This window comes from Meles meles, chromosome 13 (assembly GCF_922984935.1).
Source record: "Meles meles chromosome 13, mMelMel3.1 paternal haplotype, whole genome shotgun sequence".
NCBI lineage: Eukaryota > Metazoa > Chordata > Mammalia > Carnivora > Mustelidae > Meles > Meles meles.
Window position 1 is genome coordinate 82240285 of NC_060078.1, and position 17616 is coordinate 82257900.

Here is a 17616-nt window from a genome sequence, read left to right on the forward strand (position 1 = left end):
GGAGCCACAGTTGGCTCAGAGCCCTCACCATGCTCGAACAATACCCTCTGAAGATATTTTAAAATAGAAGTTTCTCAGAATCACTTATCAAATTTAAACGGAACTAGTGCTTCTGTGGGACCTGACCCTGTGAGCTACCCAGTGTCTCTGAAGATCTTTCCATCTTTGACTTCTAGAATGACGGGTCTTCCATCTTCCTCCCTTTTGGCTTCCCTTTATGGGTTCTCTTCTTGATGCCCCCGTTATCCCTTTGGGCTCTGGTGCCAAACCTCAGACACATTCTGGTCTTTGCTTGATCTACAAACCAATGCCAAGGAAGGATGTGGGTTTCATCCATCAGCATCAGCTCGAACCTGCCTCAAACTCGGCTAGTTGGAAAGGGAAGCAGCCGACTCGCCCAAAGTCGCTGCCACCACCGACCTCTTCCACCTCTCCTCCCCCTTCCAACCCTGCATCCTGTATCTTGGCCAGTGGTCCCCATCATCCTATCACCCACAATAGAAACTGAGGTGTCCCCTTCCACGCCCCTCCTTTCTCTCATCTCCAATGTCCAGCAGAAAGCCACGGCCTATTCGATCTCATGAAATAGGCTCTGCTCAATCCATCTGTTTAATCTCCCCAGTACAGCCTGGTCTCGGCAAGGTCACAGTCAAGCGGGTGACACCACCAGCCCCATCTCATGTCTGGTTCCCCAAAATCCCCTTGACATCACCAGTTTGTGACCTAGTGGTTCCTTTGAAAAATCTCATGAAAGGATGTCGCCCTTGCCTGCCCCACCCTGACCCCCGAACAGGGCCTGGGAAACATACACATAAAAACCTGAGCTTGGGGGCGCCTGGGTGGCTCAGTGGGTTAAAGCCTCTTCCTTTGGCTCAGGTCACGATCTCAGGGTCGTGGGATCAAGCCCCGCATCGGGCTCTCTGCTCAGCAGGGAGTCTGCTTCCCTTTCTCTCTCTCTGCCTGCCTCTCTGCCTACTTGTGATCTCTGTCAAATACATAAATAAAATCTTAAAAAAAACAAAACAAAAAACCTGAGCTTCTGTGCACGGGCTCCTGGGGCTTCAGGAGACCAGGCTAAAAATCCTTCAAACAAGCCCGCTGCTACATCCCAGACGTGACAGCTTCTGTGTCTCTTTGAACTCAGGGGCTACCTTTCCAATTGTCCTGCCCAGCTCACTCCTCACCCCTGGATACAGCTCGGGAGCCTCTCCTGGAAGAAACGGTTGCCCCTACCCAGCATTGCCCTCCAGTCCGTGCTGGTGCCTGTCCTCCTCGCCTAGGGCTACCATAACTAATGATCACAAATGAGGTAGCAATAGGAATTTATTCTCTCGCAGTTCTGGAAGCCAGAAATCTGAAATCAAGGTGTTGGCAGGGCCATGCTGTCTCTGAAGGACCCAGGGGAGAACCCTCCCTCACCTCTCGCAAGCTGCTGGTAGTTGCCAGCCGTCCTTAGTGTCCCTTAGCTTATGGCGACAGAACTCTCACACCTGTGTTCATTGTCATGTCTCTGTGTCTGCAAATCTCCCTACACAAGGGCACCAGCCCCTGCATTTAAGGCCCACAATAAGCCACTCTGACCTCATCTTGACTCTATCTACAAGGACTCTATTTCCAAATCAGGTCACATTCACAGGTATTGGGGGTTAGGACTCCAACATATCTTTTGGGGAAACACAATTCAACCCGCATCCGTGCCCCTGACAGGCTGTCATCACCGTCCGTCCTTACTACACTGTAACTAACTGTTCACAAGGCCGTCTCCCTGGGTGGACCGAGGTCTTGAGGGGACACCCTATTCATCTCCTTCCTCCCATGCCTAGTCCAGCACCTGGCCAGGACGCTCCGGGAATGTTGACCGAGGGAGCCAATTGTTTTATATTTTGACACGAGTTACATCTATAGGGAAATAAATCACAACGTACCTTCCTCAGACAGTTTTATCATATTCCATTGGCATTTCAAAGACATTTGACTCAGTTCCAAAAGTCTGTTAATGAAAAGGATGTTTTTGGTTAAAAAGAAGGAGGAGGAGGAGGAAAAATCAGGCACAGTTTACATCTGTAAGTACTCTTGGCATGAGTCAGGCTCCCACCCTCAGCCCTGGGCTGAAGAACCTAAGTGTTCTACTTGTGATGACGTCACCAGAGTGTTTACGTGGCAACCAGGGGCAGGGGGCAGGGAGTCCCCCTGGGTTCCATTTCTCTTTAGCAGCAGCAGTCATCACTTTGATGTTTCTATCTGAGGCTTCTCTGACAAGTCAGAAAAGTTCCCAGGACCATTATTGAAAAGTCTTCTGCAGAGAACTGAAATTCGAGAAGATTCGAGACAAGGAGCTACTCTCTCTCCTGCGTACAGTGAGATACCGACCTTTCCTCTTCCTCCCTGCTGTGACACTACTTGATTTTTTGCCAGTTTCAATGATTCTGGTTCATCACGCTCACCCAAGCATGCTTGCCAAACCGCATTTTTACTATTTAAAATTGCCCCAAGTATGAAAATACAGTCGGAAACGATCACAATATTAATTTGTTTAACCCACTTTTAATATGTTACCAAGTTCTGCAAACGGGTTATCTAGAATATTGGGCAATATGACAGTCTGTTTACCACGCAAGCTATTGTAAGAACAATTGGTTTTCATAGAATTTAATCAAACACCTTTGACGCTAAATTACAACGAACATTGTTTTATAATTTATGCCTGACCCCATTTGAGGTAGCTTAAAGTGAGGGGTTTTTTGTTTTTGTTTTTGTTTTTTTAGAAAGGTAAAACTGATAAAAGAGGCAAGTGATGAGCTGGAGAATTCCTGATCCGTAACACCCGGACCAAAGGGGACACTGGCATGATGAATCACAACCTGAGGGCGTGTTTGCAACAGCCAAGGCCAAAGGGGAACATGATAAATTGCATAAGTTACTGCCTTTCAAATGAAACATGCTGTTTCATAAGGAAAGTGGTTTCATCCCCTGGGATAAGACACTGAAAGCACGGGTCATTACAGAAGTGGACAGTACCTCTGTAAGCCTTTTCATAAACACCAAACCTGCATACATTTCACTGGATAATCCCAAAGGGCTTTGAGTCTGGTCAATGTTGTTAATACATCTGAATGGCTAAAATTTCTTCTTCCCGCTCTGTAAGACAATCGACGTTGGATACAGTATAATCTCCTTCCATGCTCAAAGTGGCCTGGGGAGGAGGGTTCTAGAATCACCCCTGTTTTACAGGTGAGGAAGCTGTGCCTCATTTATATAACCTGCAAGGGTCACCCACTCAGTGAGCCTCAAGCTAAGACTTTGCAATATTAATGGTCACTGCACCTGTAGAAAAGGTAGAAATGGGAAGAAGCCATCTCTCAGAAAATTAAGGTAATAAAGATGTCTTCAAAGTCTACCCACTGATTTTGTTGCCATTTTGTAGCTGATTTCTGAGATGCCTGGTATCTGAGGCACTGTGTCTCTGGCCCTTGGGTGGTGGCTGGCTCCCTGGGGGACCAAGTACGATCACGTGTGCACACCCGTCTGTGAGACCTGTGTACAGTATCCATGCAATCACACCACGACCTCGGGGCCACAAACGTCGGATGAGAACCCAACATCTGTGAGGGCCTGAGTTCGGTGGGGGGTTACAATGATGGATAGGGCACTGAAGCCCCTGTCTCTGAAAAGCTCCTCGCCCAGTGGGAGAAGGAGACCCAAAACTAGACCTCTTTCGATGAGGTATGGATTGATCATTTCCTCTTACGGATGCTCTTCATTTTTGCTGCTGCACTGGGGTGACATACACAGAGTACAAAGTGACCATCTCAACCACTTGTAGGCTCCAGTTTGCAGCAAACGGTACATTCCCACTGTTGTGCGACCGCCACCAGCACCCAGCTCCAGAGCTCTCTCATCTTGTACAACTGAAACTCTGGCCCCATAAAAAATGAACTCCTGGGGCGCCTGGGTGGCTCAGAGGGTTCAGCCTCTGTCTTTGGCTTGGGTCGTGGTCTCGGGGTCCTGGGCTCAACTTCTACGTCGGGCTCTGTGCTCCGGGGAGAACCTGCTTCCCCTCTCTCTCTGCCTACTTGTGATCTCTCTCTCTCTGTCAAATAAATAAATAAAAATCTTAAAAAAAAAAAACAAAAAAAAAAACTAACAAACAACAAAAAAATGAACTCACCATTCCCCATCCCCCAAGCCTTGGAATCGACCATTCTACTCTCCATCTCTGTAAATCTGAGTACTCTAGATACCTAACATACGTGAAATCATATACACTTGTCTATTGGCGCCTGGCTTGTTTCGCTGAGCATGTCCTCGGAGTTTCTGCAAGCTGTAGCTGGTGTCAACATTGCCTTCCTCTTCAAGGCTGAGTAATATTCCATCGTATGTCTAGAGCACATTTTTTTTCTTCGTTCATGTGTCAGCGGACATTAGGTTGCTTGCATATGTCGGCAATTGTCAATGATGCTGCTGTGAACATGGCCATACAAATATTGATTCGAGTTCCTGCTTTCAGTTCTTTCTGCAGGTCACCTGCCTTTCATTCTGATTTCCTGTGTGTCTTATTACCTAATCTTTTCTTAGCAAACACTAGAGTTCTTTTTGGAAGGAAAGGCAGGGCAAAGAGACACATGGAGAGATCATTTCAGTAGTCCTCTTAAAAGCATCTTTGAGGGGTGCCTGGGTGGCTCAGTTGGTTAAGTGTCTGCCTTTGGCTCAGGTCATGATCTCAGGGTCTTGGGATCAAGCCTTGCATCAGGCTCCCTAATCAGTGGGAAGTCAGCTTCTCCCTCTCTCCACTCATGCTCTCTCTGTCTCTCCCAATAATAAATAAAATCTTTAGAAAAAATTATCTTCAAAAAATCATCATTTCCGGGGCGCCTGAGTGGCTCAGTGGTTTGGGCCGCTGCCTTCGGCTCGGGTCATGATCTCGGGGTCCTGGGATCGAGTCCCACATCCGGCTCTATGCTCTGAAGGGAGCCTGCTTCCCTCTCACTCTCTCTGCCTGCCTCTCTGCCTACTTGTGATCTCTCTCTGTCAAATAAATAAATAAAATCTTTTAAAAAAAAAATCATCATTTCCCCTTTTGTACCCACATGCATGGTGGGGAGAGGCACAGGGAGGAGATCTTGTTTTAAGTCCTCAACAGAAGTAAGCAAGCAGAGGTGTCCTCTGTCATGAAACCCAAATACCTTCAATGTGGGCTCCAGTGTGAAAGGGGGAGAACACGCCTCCCCTCTCAACAAACACTCCATGAGTGGAGGCGGGGGCGAGCAGCCCGGGCAGAGAGAACCAGGGCCTGGAAGTGGGGGGTGGGCAGGGGTTCTGCTGGGCTCCCTGGGAACGTGCTGGCTCACCTAAGCAGGGGGTCTGGGTCTGGGCAGCACAAAGAAACAGTGTAAGAGGCTGAAACAATGCAGTGTTCCCTCCTTTCTTTTGGCTTTAAAAGGTACACAGCATGACATGGAGGGCAGAGTCCAGACAGGCGGCAAGGACACTGGGCTCAGATCCCTGGCCACTCAGCTATGACCTTGAGCAGGTCAGCCCATCTTCCAGGCTCAGCTTCCCCATCTGTGACATGTGGAGTGGCCTCAGGGACACCAACTAGCTCTGCCATGCGGCCCTGTCCCAAGACAGCCAGCCACATGGTGTCGAGGACATGTGAAGGTGTGTGTGTGGAATGAAAAACAGCATCCCCACCCCCTCTGCTTCAAGGAACACCAAGCTTGCCGAACAAGGGTCATTATACTCGGTACTGAAAGTCACCAAGCGGTTTGATTTCAGAGGGTCCCTCCTGACCACAGGTGGTGGCAAAAAACTGGGACCCTGGTACGGACAATAGGGACCAGAAAGAGACCCCCACACTCCCCCTGGTGTGACCCAGGCTGCCACAGGACCTGCTCTGTGGACTCGCCACCAAGGCAGCTTTCTGCAGGATGGATGAGTGTGGACGAACCGTTTGCTTTGAGTTCAGGCCTGGAGAGCAACCAACAGGCAAGGAAGAAAAATGGGCCGTCTCGGAACCTTCCGCCAAAGAACCTGGAGCTGTCTGGCCCAGCTGCAAAGCCACACATTCCAAAGCCACGCACTCCTCAACAGAACCTGTCAGCTCTGGCTCGTTATGCAAACAAGCAAAACAAGAATTTTCATAAGATGTCAGCTTGGATTTCCTCTCCTCCCCGAGGAGCAACATGACTCTGGTTCGTGGATCTTCTTCCTCACTGCCAAGTGCCGGACTTGGCCCGGGCCCATCTGGAGCCTGGAGCGGGAGCCCACGGAGAGGAAACCAGGCTGCCCAGTGCACTGGCCACACGCGGATGGTGCTGCCCCCGAGGGCACCTGGTTGCCCATCTCTCATTTTTGCAAACCTCTGGAGTAAGGGCCTCGAGCAGCACCAGGGACAGAGACACTGGCTCAGACCCATGTCTGGAAGCCCCACATTGGAGGAAACGCCCAGGCTGTTCTGGGTTGGGGGTCAAGCAGGAATCTGTGTGGCCTCCTTACATAGCTCTTCCCTCTGACGCTGAGCGGCAGGTGGACGAGGTCTCTCTGCTCATGGGGTGCGCTTCGGGTTTTGAGTGGGGTGAGTTTTCGTCATTGCTGCTATCCCGGTTGCTCGTTTAATGGAGAGAAGTCCAGAGCTCCAAGTTCCCTACTCGTCCCTCCTGCTCTAACAGACCCTGAATGCAGGCAAGAGCCAGGAAAACCACCCCCTGAAATGTGGAGGCACCTCAGCATGGAGGGATACCCACTTTTCCACACCTGCCACTTTGCAAAAACAGGAAACCGAGGCTGGGTGAGGGGCAGGGCCTGCGGGAGCAGCTCCAGCTCGGCAGTGGGAGAGTCGGGCTTGCTCCTAGGAGACAGCCCTGATCTCAGGCTCTCCCTCATACTGTCTTCCACGGCAGCCCCCCACCCCCCGGGCTGGGCTGACCTTCCCTTTCCGCAGCTGATTTTTTTTTTAATAACCACTTTATCGAGCTACAACTCACATACCATAAAGCTTAGCCTTTACCACGTACAAGTCCATGGTTTTGTATATTGACAAAGTCGTGCACCCATCACCACTATCTGATTCCAGGACATGCTCATCGCCCTCCCGAGGAGCCCCCTACCCATGACTCCCCACCACCCCTTCACCCCAATCTCTGGCACCCACTAATCCTTCTCTGGACTTACTTATTCTGGACATTTGCTATATGCGTGAGGCTCTCACTCCTTTCTAGGGCTGAATAGCTCCCCGCTCCAATGACACAGCACGTACCGCGCCTCTGATCACCAGCTGATGGACATTCGAACTGTTTCCACTTTATGTTTTAATGAATAATGCTACTATGAACATTTACGCACAAGGTTTCATGTAGATATAGGTTTTCCCTCCCATGGTTGTATACCTAGGAGCAGAATTGCTGGGCCCTACGGTAACTCCGTGTTTAAACTGCACCATTTTAAATTCCTACTAGCAATGTATGAAGGTTCTACTCTTTCCTCATCTTTGCCAAGACTTGTTCCTTTCCACTTTTTCTTAAAGCTTTCTTTATATATTTGAGACAGAAAGTGCATTAGGGTGGGGAGGAGCAAAGGGAGAGGGAGAAGCAGGTTTTCTGCGAGCAGGGAGCCCAACATGGGGCTCGATCCCAGGACCCTGAGATCATAACCTGAGCCGAAGTCAGAGGCTCAACTGACTGAGCCGCCCAGGCCCGCCGCACCCTTTGACAAGAGCCACCCCCGCGGGGGCACAGTGCCATGTCACTGTTTTTCCATTTGCATTTTCCTAACGTTTTATACCTTTTCATGTGATTACTGGCCGTCTGAATATTTTCTTTGGAGAAATGTCTATTTTCAAATTGGGTTACTTGTCTTTTTTTTTTTTTTTTTTTTGACATATGATGGGTTTTTAATAAACGTTAGCTGTTATTATATCATTATGTCAAAAACACATAGCCAATGGTGTTATTGAGCAGTTCTTTTTTTTTTTCCCTTTTTATTTATTTTTTTTTACATCTTAATTTTATTGTATTTATTTCAGTGTAACAATTGCACTACTGGGTATTTACCCCAAAGATACAGACGTAGTGAAAAGAAGGGCCATATGTACATACATTCATAGCAGCAACGGCCACAATCACAAACTTATCTTTTTATAGCTATGCTAGGACAAAGATGCTTAATGATGCCTCCCTCACCCCCACCCCCACGAAGGAGTGAACGGAACAACAGTGATTCACAGACTGCCATAAGGCAGCATCTCATGTCAATGTACCTTCACTAAGAGGGGCATCGCTACATGGAGGCTAAGAGAATGTTCTCTGGCATCCTACAGATAAGAGCTTAAATTTAGCTTGACCGTGTAAAAACTTTGCCACTTCGAGGAAGAAACAAAAACCCAGACTCTTAAATACAGAAAACAAGAGGTTGCCAGAGAGGGAGGGTGGGTGGGGGTAAAATGAAGGGGAAGAAGAGTATACGTACCCTGATGAGCACACAGTAATGGACAGAAATGCTGAGTCACCTGCAACTAATACCCTTGTATGTCAACTAGGTGGAATTTAAATAAAAACTTGAAAAAAAATGTTGAATCATTATATGCACACCTGAAACTAATATAACACTGTATATTTTTAATTATACGTCAATAAAAAATATATAACGAATAAAGTTTGTGACTTAGACAAGTCACCTAATTCTCTCTGCCTCGGTTTCCCCATCTGCAAAACAGGGATCATGATGTCTGTTTCACTGGAATGTTAACGAGCAATGAGAGAAAGGACACACTGAAAACCCTGTGGGCGTGGCTTTGTGTACAGGAAGCTCCCAATACTATTCTCTGATTTATTTATTTATTCAGTGAATATTTCTATAGCATCAACCTGGGTAAGTGCAGCCCTGAAGTCACAGCAATGAGCAAAATAGAGAGAAAATTTCTGCCTGTGAGGGGCTTATATGCAGCTTAACATTTTAGCAAAAGTTAATGATTCTAGTTATTATTATAATTCAACATTTTTACTCTTGATTGCCAAATAAGTACCAGCTCATCAGAAACCAGAAACTAGAATGACAAGATAAAGTTTCCCTAATGAACTTGAACTTTAGAGCGAGATGAAGCATTAGTTCCAGTAATTACAGCTCTCCTGCCAGCTCCCCAGAAGGGCCTTTCCTTCCTCTGTACTTGCACAGAGACATGAAGGAGAGATGCCTAGGAAAACACCCACCCGTGGGTCCACCAGGTCTTAGGAATGTGAAAAAAGGAGCAAACACCAAGATTTAGCACTTCTAGGTATCTGAGCAGAGAGAAGGATAACACACTTACCACCTAAGGGAGATTTAGAAGCTTAAGACAGATCATTTTTTAAAAATGGGCTAACAAAGAAAATGAGCAGCATTCTTGGGCAGAAAGAGCCACCAGAGCAGCCCTTGCTTCTTGAAAAACAGCTGGGGTAGGGCCAAGTGGGGCTGAACCTGAAACTAAATGAAGGGCAACATCTGAGACTTCATTTGGGTATAGGAAGGAAAACCTTCCTGAGCAAATAAGGGTGGGGGGTCACAGGAAACCCTCCTCTGTTGGGAGGTCAGTGGAAACACATGAAAGGCCTATACTCAAGGCCAGGTTCACCATGGACTAGCCATGTGAACCTAACAAGTTGCTTGCCTTGTTTTGATTTCCTCATCTGCAAAATGGTTTCATGGATTCCAAACTCATCCAGCAGGTTAGACTCGAGTCCTTCTAAGAGAACATTCCCTCCATCTGGGATGGGAGGCTTTTAGCATAACCTAGCTGTTGACGCCTGGCTTACTGTGGGATTCTTCGGGATGCCCAGATGACCGCAGCCTCTTTGTGTGTGAGGGGATATGTCAAACCTAAGAGGACAGTGATATCAACGGGTTGCTTTTTAGAGAAAGTCAGACACACAAATAGGAGAGAGGAATATGCCCTATCAGATATAAAAATTTAAAGATGTAAAGAAAACATCAATGCATAACTATAGGAATAAACAAACAGGCAAAACAAAAAAATTCTTAGTGGAAAAGAATAAGGAACCCAGAAAGAGACACTCCCATCCATTACAAGTGAAAACTAATGAGGTGGTGTGGATAGAAGCAAACCATAATAAATGATGCTGGGACAACTAGTTATCGAGTGGGAATGTAAGTTTGGTGCAGCCACTCTGGAAAACAGCATGGAGGTTCCGCAAAAAGTTGAAAATAAAGCTACGCTACAACCCAGCAATTGCACTACTGGGTATTTACCCCAAAGATATAAATGTTGTGATCCGAAGGGGCACATGCACTCCAATGTTTATAGTGGCAATGTCCACAATAACCAAACTATGGAAAGAACCTAGAAGGCCATCAACAGATGATGGGATAAAGAAGATGTGGTCTATATATACAATGGAATACTATGTAGCCATCAAAAGAAATGAGATCTTGCCCTTTGCAACAATGTGGATGGAACTAGAGGGTATTAGGCTGAACGAAATAAGTCAATCAGAGAAAGACAATTATCATATGCTCTCACTGATATGAGGAATTTGAGAGTCAGGACTGGGAGGCCTGGGGGGTAGGGAAGGAAAAAATGAAACAAGATGGGATCATGAGGGAGACAAACCATAAGAGACTCTTAATCTCACGAAACAAACTGAGGGTTGCTGGGGGGAGGTAGTTAGAGAGAGGGTGGTTGGGTTATGGACATTGGGGAGGGTATGTGCTATGGTGAGTGCTGTGAAATGTATAAGCCTGATGATTCACAGACCTGTACCCCTGGGGCTAATAATACATTATATGTTAATAATTTAAAAATCCAAAATCTGGGGGTGCCTTGATAGCTCAGTCATTAAGGATCTGCCTTTAGCTCAGGTCATGATCCCAGGGTCCTGGCATCAAACCCCATATTGAGTTTCCTGCTCAGCGGGGAGCCTGTTTTTCCCTCTCCCACCACCCCTGCTTATGTTCCCTCTCCAGCTGTCTCTCTCTCTGTATCAAAAAAATAAATAAATAAATAAATAAATAAATAAATAAATAAAAAAAATCTTTTTAAAAAGACTGTTAAGAGATAAAATAATTAATATCTTTATGATCTCAGGTCAGAAATGATATCCTTTTTTTAAAAGATTTATTTATTTATTTATTTGACAGACAGAGATCACAAGTAGGCAGAGGCAGGCAGAGAGAGAGAGGAAGAGAAGCAGGCTCCCCACCAAGCAGAGAGCCCGTGCAGGGCTTGATCCCAGGACCCTCGGATCATGACCTGAGCCGAAGGCAGCGGCTTTAACCCACTGAGCCACCCAGGTGCCCCAGAAATGATATCTTTAAAATGTTCCCAACGAAAACACTACTAAATAAAAGTTTAATTAATTTTTAATTTAAGAATTTCTGACCATTAGCACTGTGACAAAAAGAGGAAGCAATCAGGGAGATTCAAATTAAAACCACATTGAGATACCACCTGACACCAGTTAGAATGGCCAAAATTAGCAAGACAGGAAACAACGTGTGTTGGAGAGGATGGGGAGAAAGGAGAACCCTCTTACACTGTTGGTGGGAATGCAAGTTAGTGCAGCCACTTCGGAGAACAGTGTGGAGATTCCTGAAGAAATTAAAAATAGAGCTTCCCTATGACCCTGCAATTGCACTGCTGGGTATTTACCCCAAAGATACAGATGTAGTGAAAAGAAGGGCCATTTGTACCCCAATGTTTATTGCAGCAATGTCTACGGTCGCCAAACTGTGGAAAGAACCAAGATGCCCTTCAACGGATGAATGGATAAGGAAGATGTGGTCCATATACACGATGGAGTATTATGCCTCCATCAGAAAGGACGAATACCCAACTTTTGTAGCAACATGGACAGGACTGGAAGAAATTATGCTGAGCGAAATAAGTCAAGCAGAGAGAGTCAAGTATCATATGGTCTCACTTATTTGTGGAGCATAACAAATAACATGGAGGACATGGGGAGATGGAGAGGAGAGGGAGTTGAGGGAAACTGGAAGGGGAGATGAACCATGAGAGACTATGGACTCTGAAAAACAACCAGAGGGTTATGAAGGGGCGGCGGGGGGGTGGGGGGGGTGGGGTGGGAGGTTGGGGAACCAGGTGGTGGGTAATAGGGAGGGCACGTACTGCATGGAGCACTGGGTGTGATGCCAAAACAATGAACACTGTTAGCTGTAAATAAAAAAATAAAAATAAATAAATAAATAAATAAATAAATAAAAAGTTTTAGGGAGAGGGAACTGCATTTTTCTCATCTAAAAGCAAATTCATTATTGGACCTACTTCTTTACCTAATGAAAGCACATAAATTACCAGGATCCTGTTGAAACTAGTCCCATGTTCCTAATTTCTGAAATGTTTACCATTGGAAGGACAAAATAAGCACAACTATTTTGTATAGCTACAAACTGAAAACCGTAATTAAAGAGAGACATAACTAAAAAAAAAAAAAGGAAGCAAACTACAAATTAGAAAAAGATATTTGTAACCCACAAAACAGAGAGTATCAAAACTAATTTTAAAAACTTCTGTATCTGAAACTAATGATACTCTATAGGTTAACTAATTGAATTTAAATAAAAAAAGTTAAAAGACTCTATAAATTAATTAGAGAAAGACTAGCAACTCAATGCCATATGAAATGAGGTTATTCAGCCTCATTCATGAGGTTATTCATGGGGCTGAAAACCTCATTAGTAAACAGAGAAATGACAATAAAAATCATAATAGGAAACCACTTCATATCTACCCAACTGGTAAAAAATAACAATACTAGTTATTGGTAAAGGTGAGGGGCAACAGCGACTCCCGCACATGGCTGGTGAGTATCAGCTGGTAAAACCACCTAGTGAAGGTGAAGATGAACAATTTAGCTCTTATTTACAGTATTTCATCAAAGTCTAACATATTGATTATAAGATGTACCATTATTTTCTGAATCACCAATAAAGAAAAAAAAGATTCCAAGATGCCACTAATTTTAAGGCACATTCTGATTTCAGATGTATTATAATATTAAAAAAACACATTTTAGGGTAAAAGAAATATGGTATATATGTAAAAGAAACCTATTCATCGACACATGGGTTTACAAGACTAACAACAGCATCATTGTTTTTAATGGCAAAAACCTGAAAACAGGGGCACCTGGGTGGCTCAGTGGGTTAAAGCCTCTGCCTTCGGCTCAGGTCATGGTCCCAGAGTCCTGGGATCGAGCTCCGCCTCGGGCTCTCTGCTTAGCGGGGAGCCTGCTTCCTCCCTTCTCTCTCTCTGCCTGCCTCTCTGCCTACTTGGGATCTGTCTGTCAAATAAATAAATAAAAATCTTTAAAAAAAAAAGAGCAGAAATTAATGAAACAACAGAAAAAAATGAAAAGCTTAACATAGTCAAAATTGGGTTTTTTGAGGGGAAAACAAAATCAATCAAGAGAAACATTAAAAACACATACAAACAACCACTGTCAGGAAATGTGTTGAAACTTCAGGCATGAAAAGGATAAGGAACACAATATAAAAAAAAAAAGGAATAAGAAGAAAAGGATAATGAGCAGATACTATGAATACATTTTATGGGAATAAATTCAACAACATAGAAAAGATGTACAAATTGCTTAAGAAAAGTACAATTTACCAAAATTGACACAAGATAAAACAGAAACTCTTAAAAGTCCTTTAGCTAGTAAAGGAATTCAGTCACTGTTAAAAACCCTTTCATAAGGAAAACTCCAGGCACAGATGGCTTCCCTGAAAACAAGGAATAGAATGAGATGGAAGAAAACCAAGTACCAGCTCAGGCAGTCTGTAGACATATATGGGAAAGATGGACTTAAAGAAAAAAAGTCATGCCAATACTGCAAAACTCTTGAGAAATTAGAGGCCACCACCATAACCGACCATAGATTAACAGCAATACCTGACAAAGACATTACAAAAATATATATATACAAAGAAAGATTATAGACCAATATCCCTCCTGAACATGGATCAGTGGTTCTCAGCTGGAGTGATTTTGCCTCCCAAGGGACATCTGGCACTACCTGCAAAAGCCTCTGGTTGTCACTCCCGGAAGAGCAGGTGCTACTCGCTACTATAGATGTTCCTGTCCAAGAAGCCATGGAGGCTGGGCTCTGAGTGGCTGGCATCACAACTACTTTGTCTGGTGCCTCAGCACTTCCCTCATCCCCAGGAACTCTCAGACCTTGGTCCTGGAGCCTTTACAGGGCTCCATCAAAGTACAGTGACCCCAGATCAACCCCCGATAAATATACAGAGTGAGCACAAAGCAAGCATTCTTTAATAAAGGTGGGGGGGTGGGGGCTTGCCACTATACGGCTAAACTCCATTCATATAAACCCAGCAGGATTTGCAATAGTGCCATTTTAGAGTAAGTCCCTTTCAAATCAGGGAAAATCTGTCTTACCATTTAATGCCCAGCTCAAACTATTTCCCTCTGGAAGATCTGCCCCCAGGGGAAAAAAAATCAGTTACTCTTCTGTGTTTCCAGGGCATTCTCCCCAACGTATTGCCGTGGTCAGCAGTTGCTTCCTAGGTGGAATGGATCTCGTAAGGACAGGAGCCTCCCCCTTGGCTTCCCCACTGCCTAATCTCATGCTTGGGGAGTCATGAGAAATGAACTTGGACTTTGGAGGACCTGACACCAACTTTGACTTTCCATCTGTGATGTGAGAATATGCGCCCCACTCACTTTAGGGAATTGCTTACTGCAAGTGCCCAGCACATGGCAGAGGTTAAGAATGGCAACTGCCAATGAGTATAAAAGCAAATAAAAAGTTTGCTCAACTGGGCTGAATTACAAGTATTGGTTCTGCAAGGGTGGGCCTGGTTCAGTGTGTCCACCGGCACCTTCCCTGAGAGCTGAGAGTCCCATAGGAGCTGGGACTGGGTTAGACCAGTGCCCCCAAGATGTATCTGCAAATAAAGAAAAGAGAGAAGAAAATGCAAGGATTCTTTGAGAACAGGAGGCATCTGGTGTTTCTCCCTCCCTACACCCTTACTTAGAGCTACCAGTCACAGGTGCCCTGCTGGCTGAGAGTGTCCTTCTTAGCCCCATGAGATCAGCTTCCTTGGGGAAGACCTGTGCATTAGTCATCCAGGGTCCGCGTCCTGTCCCACTGAGCCCCCTCCCATCCGTGTGAGATTCCAGGTCTACCTGCTTGTGCAAAACCCCGTTCTGTTTGGTACCTGAAAATCTGCACCTCCCATGCAGGCCTCCCAATGCCTCCCTTCAAAGCCCCAGCTACTCTGGTTTTATCACTAGAGAATTTCTGAGCCTGAGAAAATGGGGTGTTGCATTTACCGTTCCCCACTGCACATGCTCTTATGGTTGTAACAGGACGACATGTTCCTCTCCTAATCTCCCAGTCCTTTGGATCTGGATGGAAGCTGTTACAGTGTTCGGGATACATGGTCCCCCTCCCCCCTTCAAGGGAGTATCACTGCTATCGCAAACCAAGATCCAAGAAGCATATCCAGGTCTTTAACAATGCCGACAGAGGTGGCTTTCCTGCATCTCTTGCTCACTCCCCAGGGAAGAAAAGATAATGATGCCACGGGGTCCATACAACCTTCCTTTTTCTACTGATAAATATCAAAATCCCTAGAATGAATTCGCAGTTTATTTGTTGTTGTTGTTTTCTGGTTCTGCTTCCCTCCTCCCTCAGCAAAGTGATAGAAATGGGGCATAACCGGTGAATCTGGAAACCCCCAGCAGGCTCCCATTCACCTGGCACGCATATGGTGGGGACACAACACTGTTTTTCCACACCCTGGCAGGGTCTGCACAGGGTTGTCTCCTTTGGCCAGTGTCTGCGGAGCCCCAGTTGCCCCCCTCAGCTCCACGCTTCCCATGGCAGCAGAAACCAGCCATTCCCACCTTGCTGAGAAGGACCTGATGCCCAGGTGGTTGGCTCGAAGCATCTGAGGTCCCGCCCGCTTGCGGGAAGAGCCATGTACTTTCATTTCAGGAGCAGGAAATTTTAAAACAGATCTCCAAATATATCCCTACATTCAAAATAGATTCCCACTACCCAGATGGGAAAACATGACATTGTAGTCTATAGACCTTGAATAATCACGTGCATTGTTTGAAATCCATGGATGGAAAGGTAACAGGGAGAAAGATATTTTCAACAGAAATCCACCACAGGAGGGATTCTGATCCTATAGATCTTTTCTTTTTTTTTTTTTTTTTCATTTTCCCTTAATGTGTTTTGGATCTTGCCATTAGAGCTAAAAGCAGGCTTCTTTCTTTCTTTCTCCTTCTTTTTTTTTTTTTTTTTCCAGGCTCAACAGACAAGCACTCTCCACTTTGCCTACTCAGTCAAGCCTTTCCCCTCAGAATCTCTGCGTCGGGGAGCATGGCATGGAAAACAACGAGCCATAACAACCCCTATGTGCGGCATAGCTGTCCCTGAGAGGCTGGAGTGCATGTGGCAAGGACATGAGTGCAAGGACAGCAAATGGCTCCACCAACTCATGCCCACATCCTGTGGGAATGCTATGATCCCTGCCCGTGGTTCCTCTTCTCCAAGGACAATCTGAGCTCTCACTTCAAGGACACAATTAGGCGATAGGTAGAGCAGAATCCTGACTGCTACTCTTTTTTCCTGTTGGGTTGGAACAAAAGTACAGCCCCTAAAGAGCCATCTGGGGTACAGGAGGCACATGGCTGGGGGGAAGCCTACCCTTGGCATATTATGGGTTCTGGAAGGGGCCTCTTCAGTGGTACTGCCCAGGGCATCAGGGGGCCCTGACATGAGAACAACGTCTCTGGTCTGGGATGAGCTGTCCCGCTGTAACACACAGGACACCCTCCACCTGTAGATGTGTGGGAGGGTTTGATACTACTTTGAACTTGGAAGAGGGGCGCCTGGGGTGGTGGTGGTTTCAGGCAGGGCTCAGTAAGCACACTCTGGCAAATATGCCAGAGACCCTCTCATTGCCCTAGTCCTGATTCCGCCCAAGATCAGAAAAGAGCGAAGAGTGGCTCCGTGTCCTGAGTGTGGCAAGGATGCAAAGCCAGTCCTGCCCGACACCAAGCCAAAGCTTCCCCACCAAGCTGCACTGGCCGCAAGGAAATAGTTTCTACCTGTCCTCTCCATACTGAGCCCATCCACCACAAAACAACGCAAAAAGCTGTATGTGTGTTCTTACAGACAAAAGTGCCCTTGAACTCTTTCAGCACCCTGCCTGAGTCTGATAAACATGTCTGCCATTCAAAAGTTGCCCTGAAAATCCCACAGCAAGAAGTCGGGCCTGGTAAGGAGGCTCAGGGTCCTTCATCCCTGGCTTTGTGTTGCCCCTAAAACAAAGCTTCCAAGGGCTGGACTCAGCAAGTCAAGCATTCCCTGCCAAGTCTTCAGAAGCTGGAATACAAATGCCCAAGATTAAACAAACACGGGGCGTAAAAATAAAGAGAAATGTAAGTGGGTTTGGTGCTTATCTTTTTTCCCAACAAAAGATAACAGGTAATTGCCTTTTTATCACTAGCACTTGAAATTTGAAAGTAAAGAAGGAGCGAGGCTTGATATCACACCAAACTTGGCAGTCCATTGATCCTTAACTTCCACTTCTGCTGAGGACCAACAGTCAAACACCCTGATGCTTGTA

The 17616-nt window shown here is 45.9% G+C and overlaps 1 protein-coding gene across 5 annotated transcripts in view; it reads right to left on the reverse strand.

The window, feature by feature from the left end:
- C13H10orf90 (chromosome 13 C10orf90 homolog) overlaps positions 1 to 17616 on the reverse strand; it is a 210913-nt gene that overhangs the window by 76143 nt on the left and 117154 nt on the right. For 2 of the 5 annotated variants that reach the window (XM_046027352.1, XM_046027353.1), the window contains exon 2: positions 1926 to 1990. The exons of the other annotated variants lie outside the window; for them this stretch is intronic. In XM_046027352.1, coding sequence (XP_045883308.1) covers positions 1926 to 1971 — 46 coding nt within the window. In that variant the 5' untranslated portion in view covers positions 1972 to 1990. The remainder of the gene's footprint in view (positions 1 to 1925; positions 1991 to 17616) is intronic. 5 annotated transcript variants of the gene reach the window in all.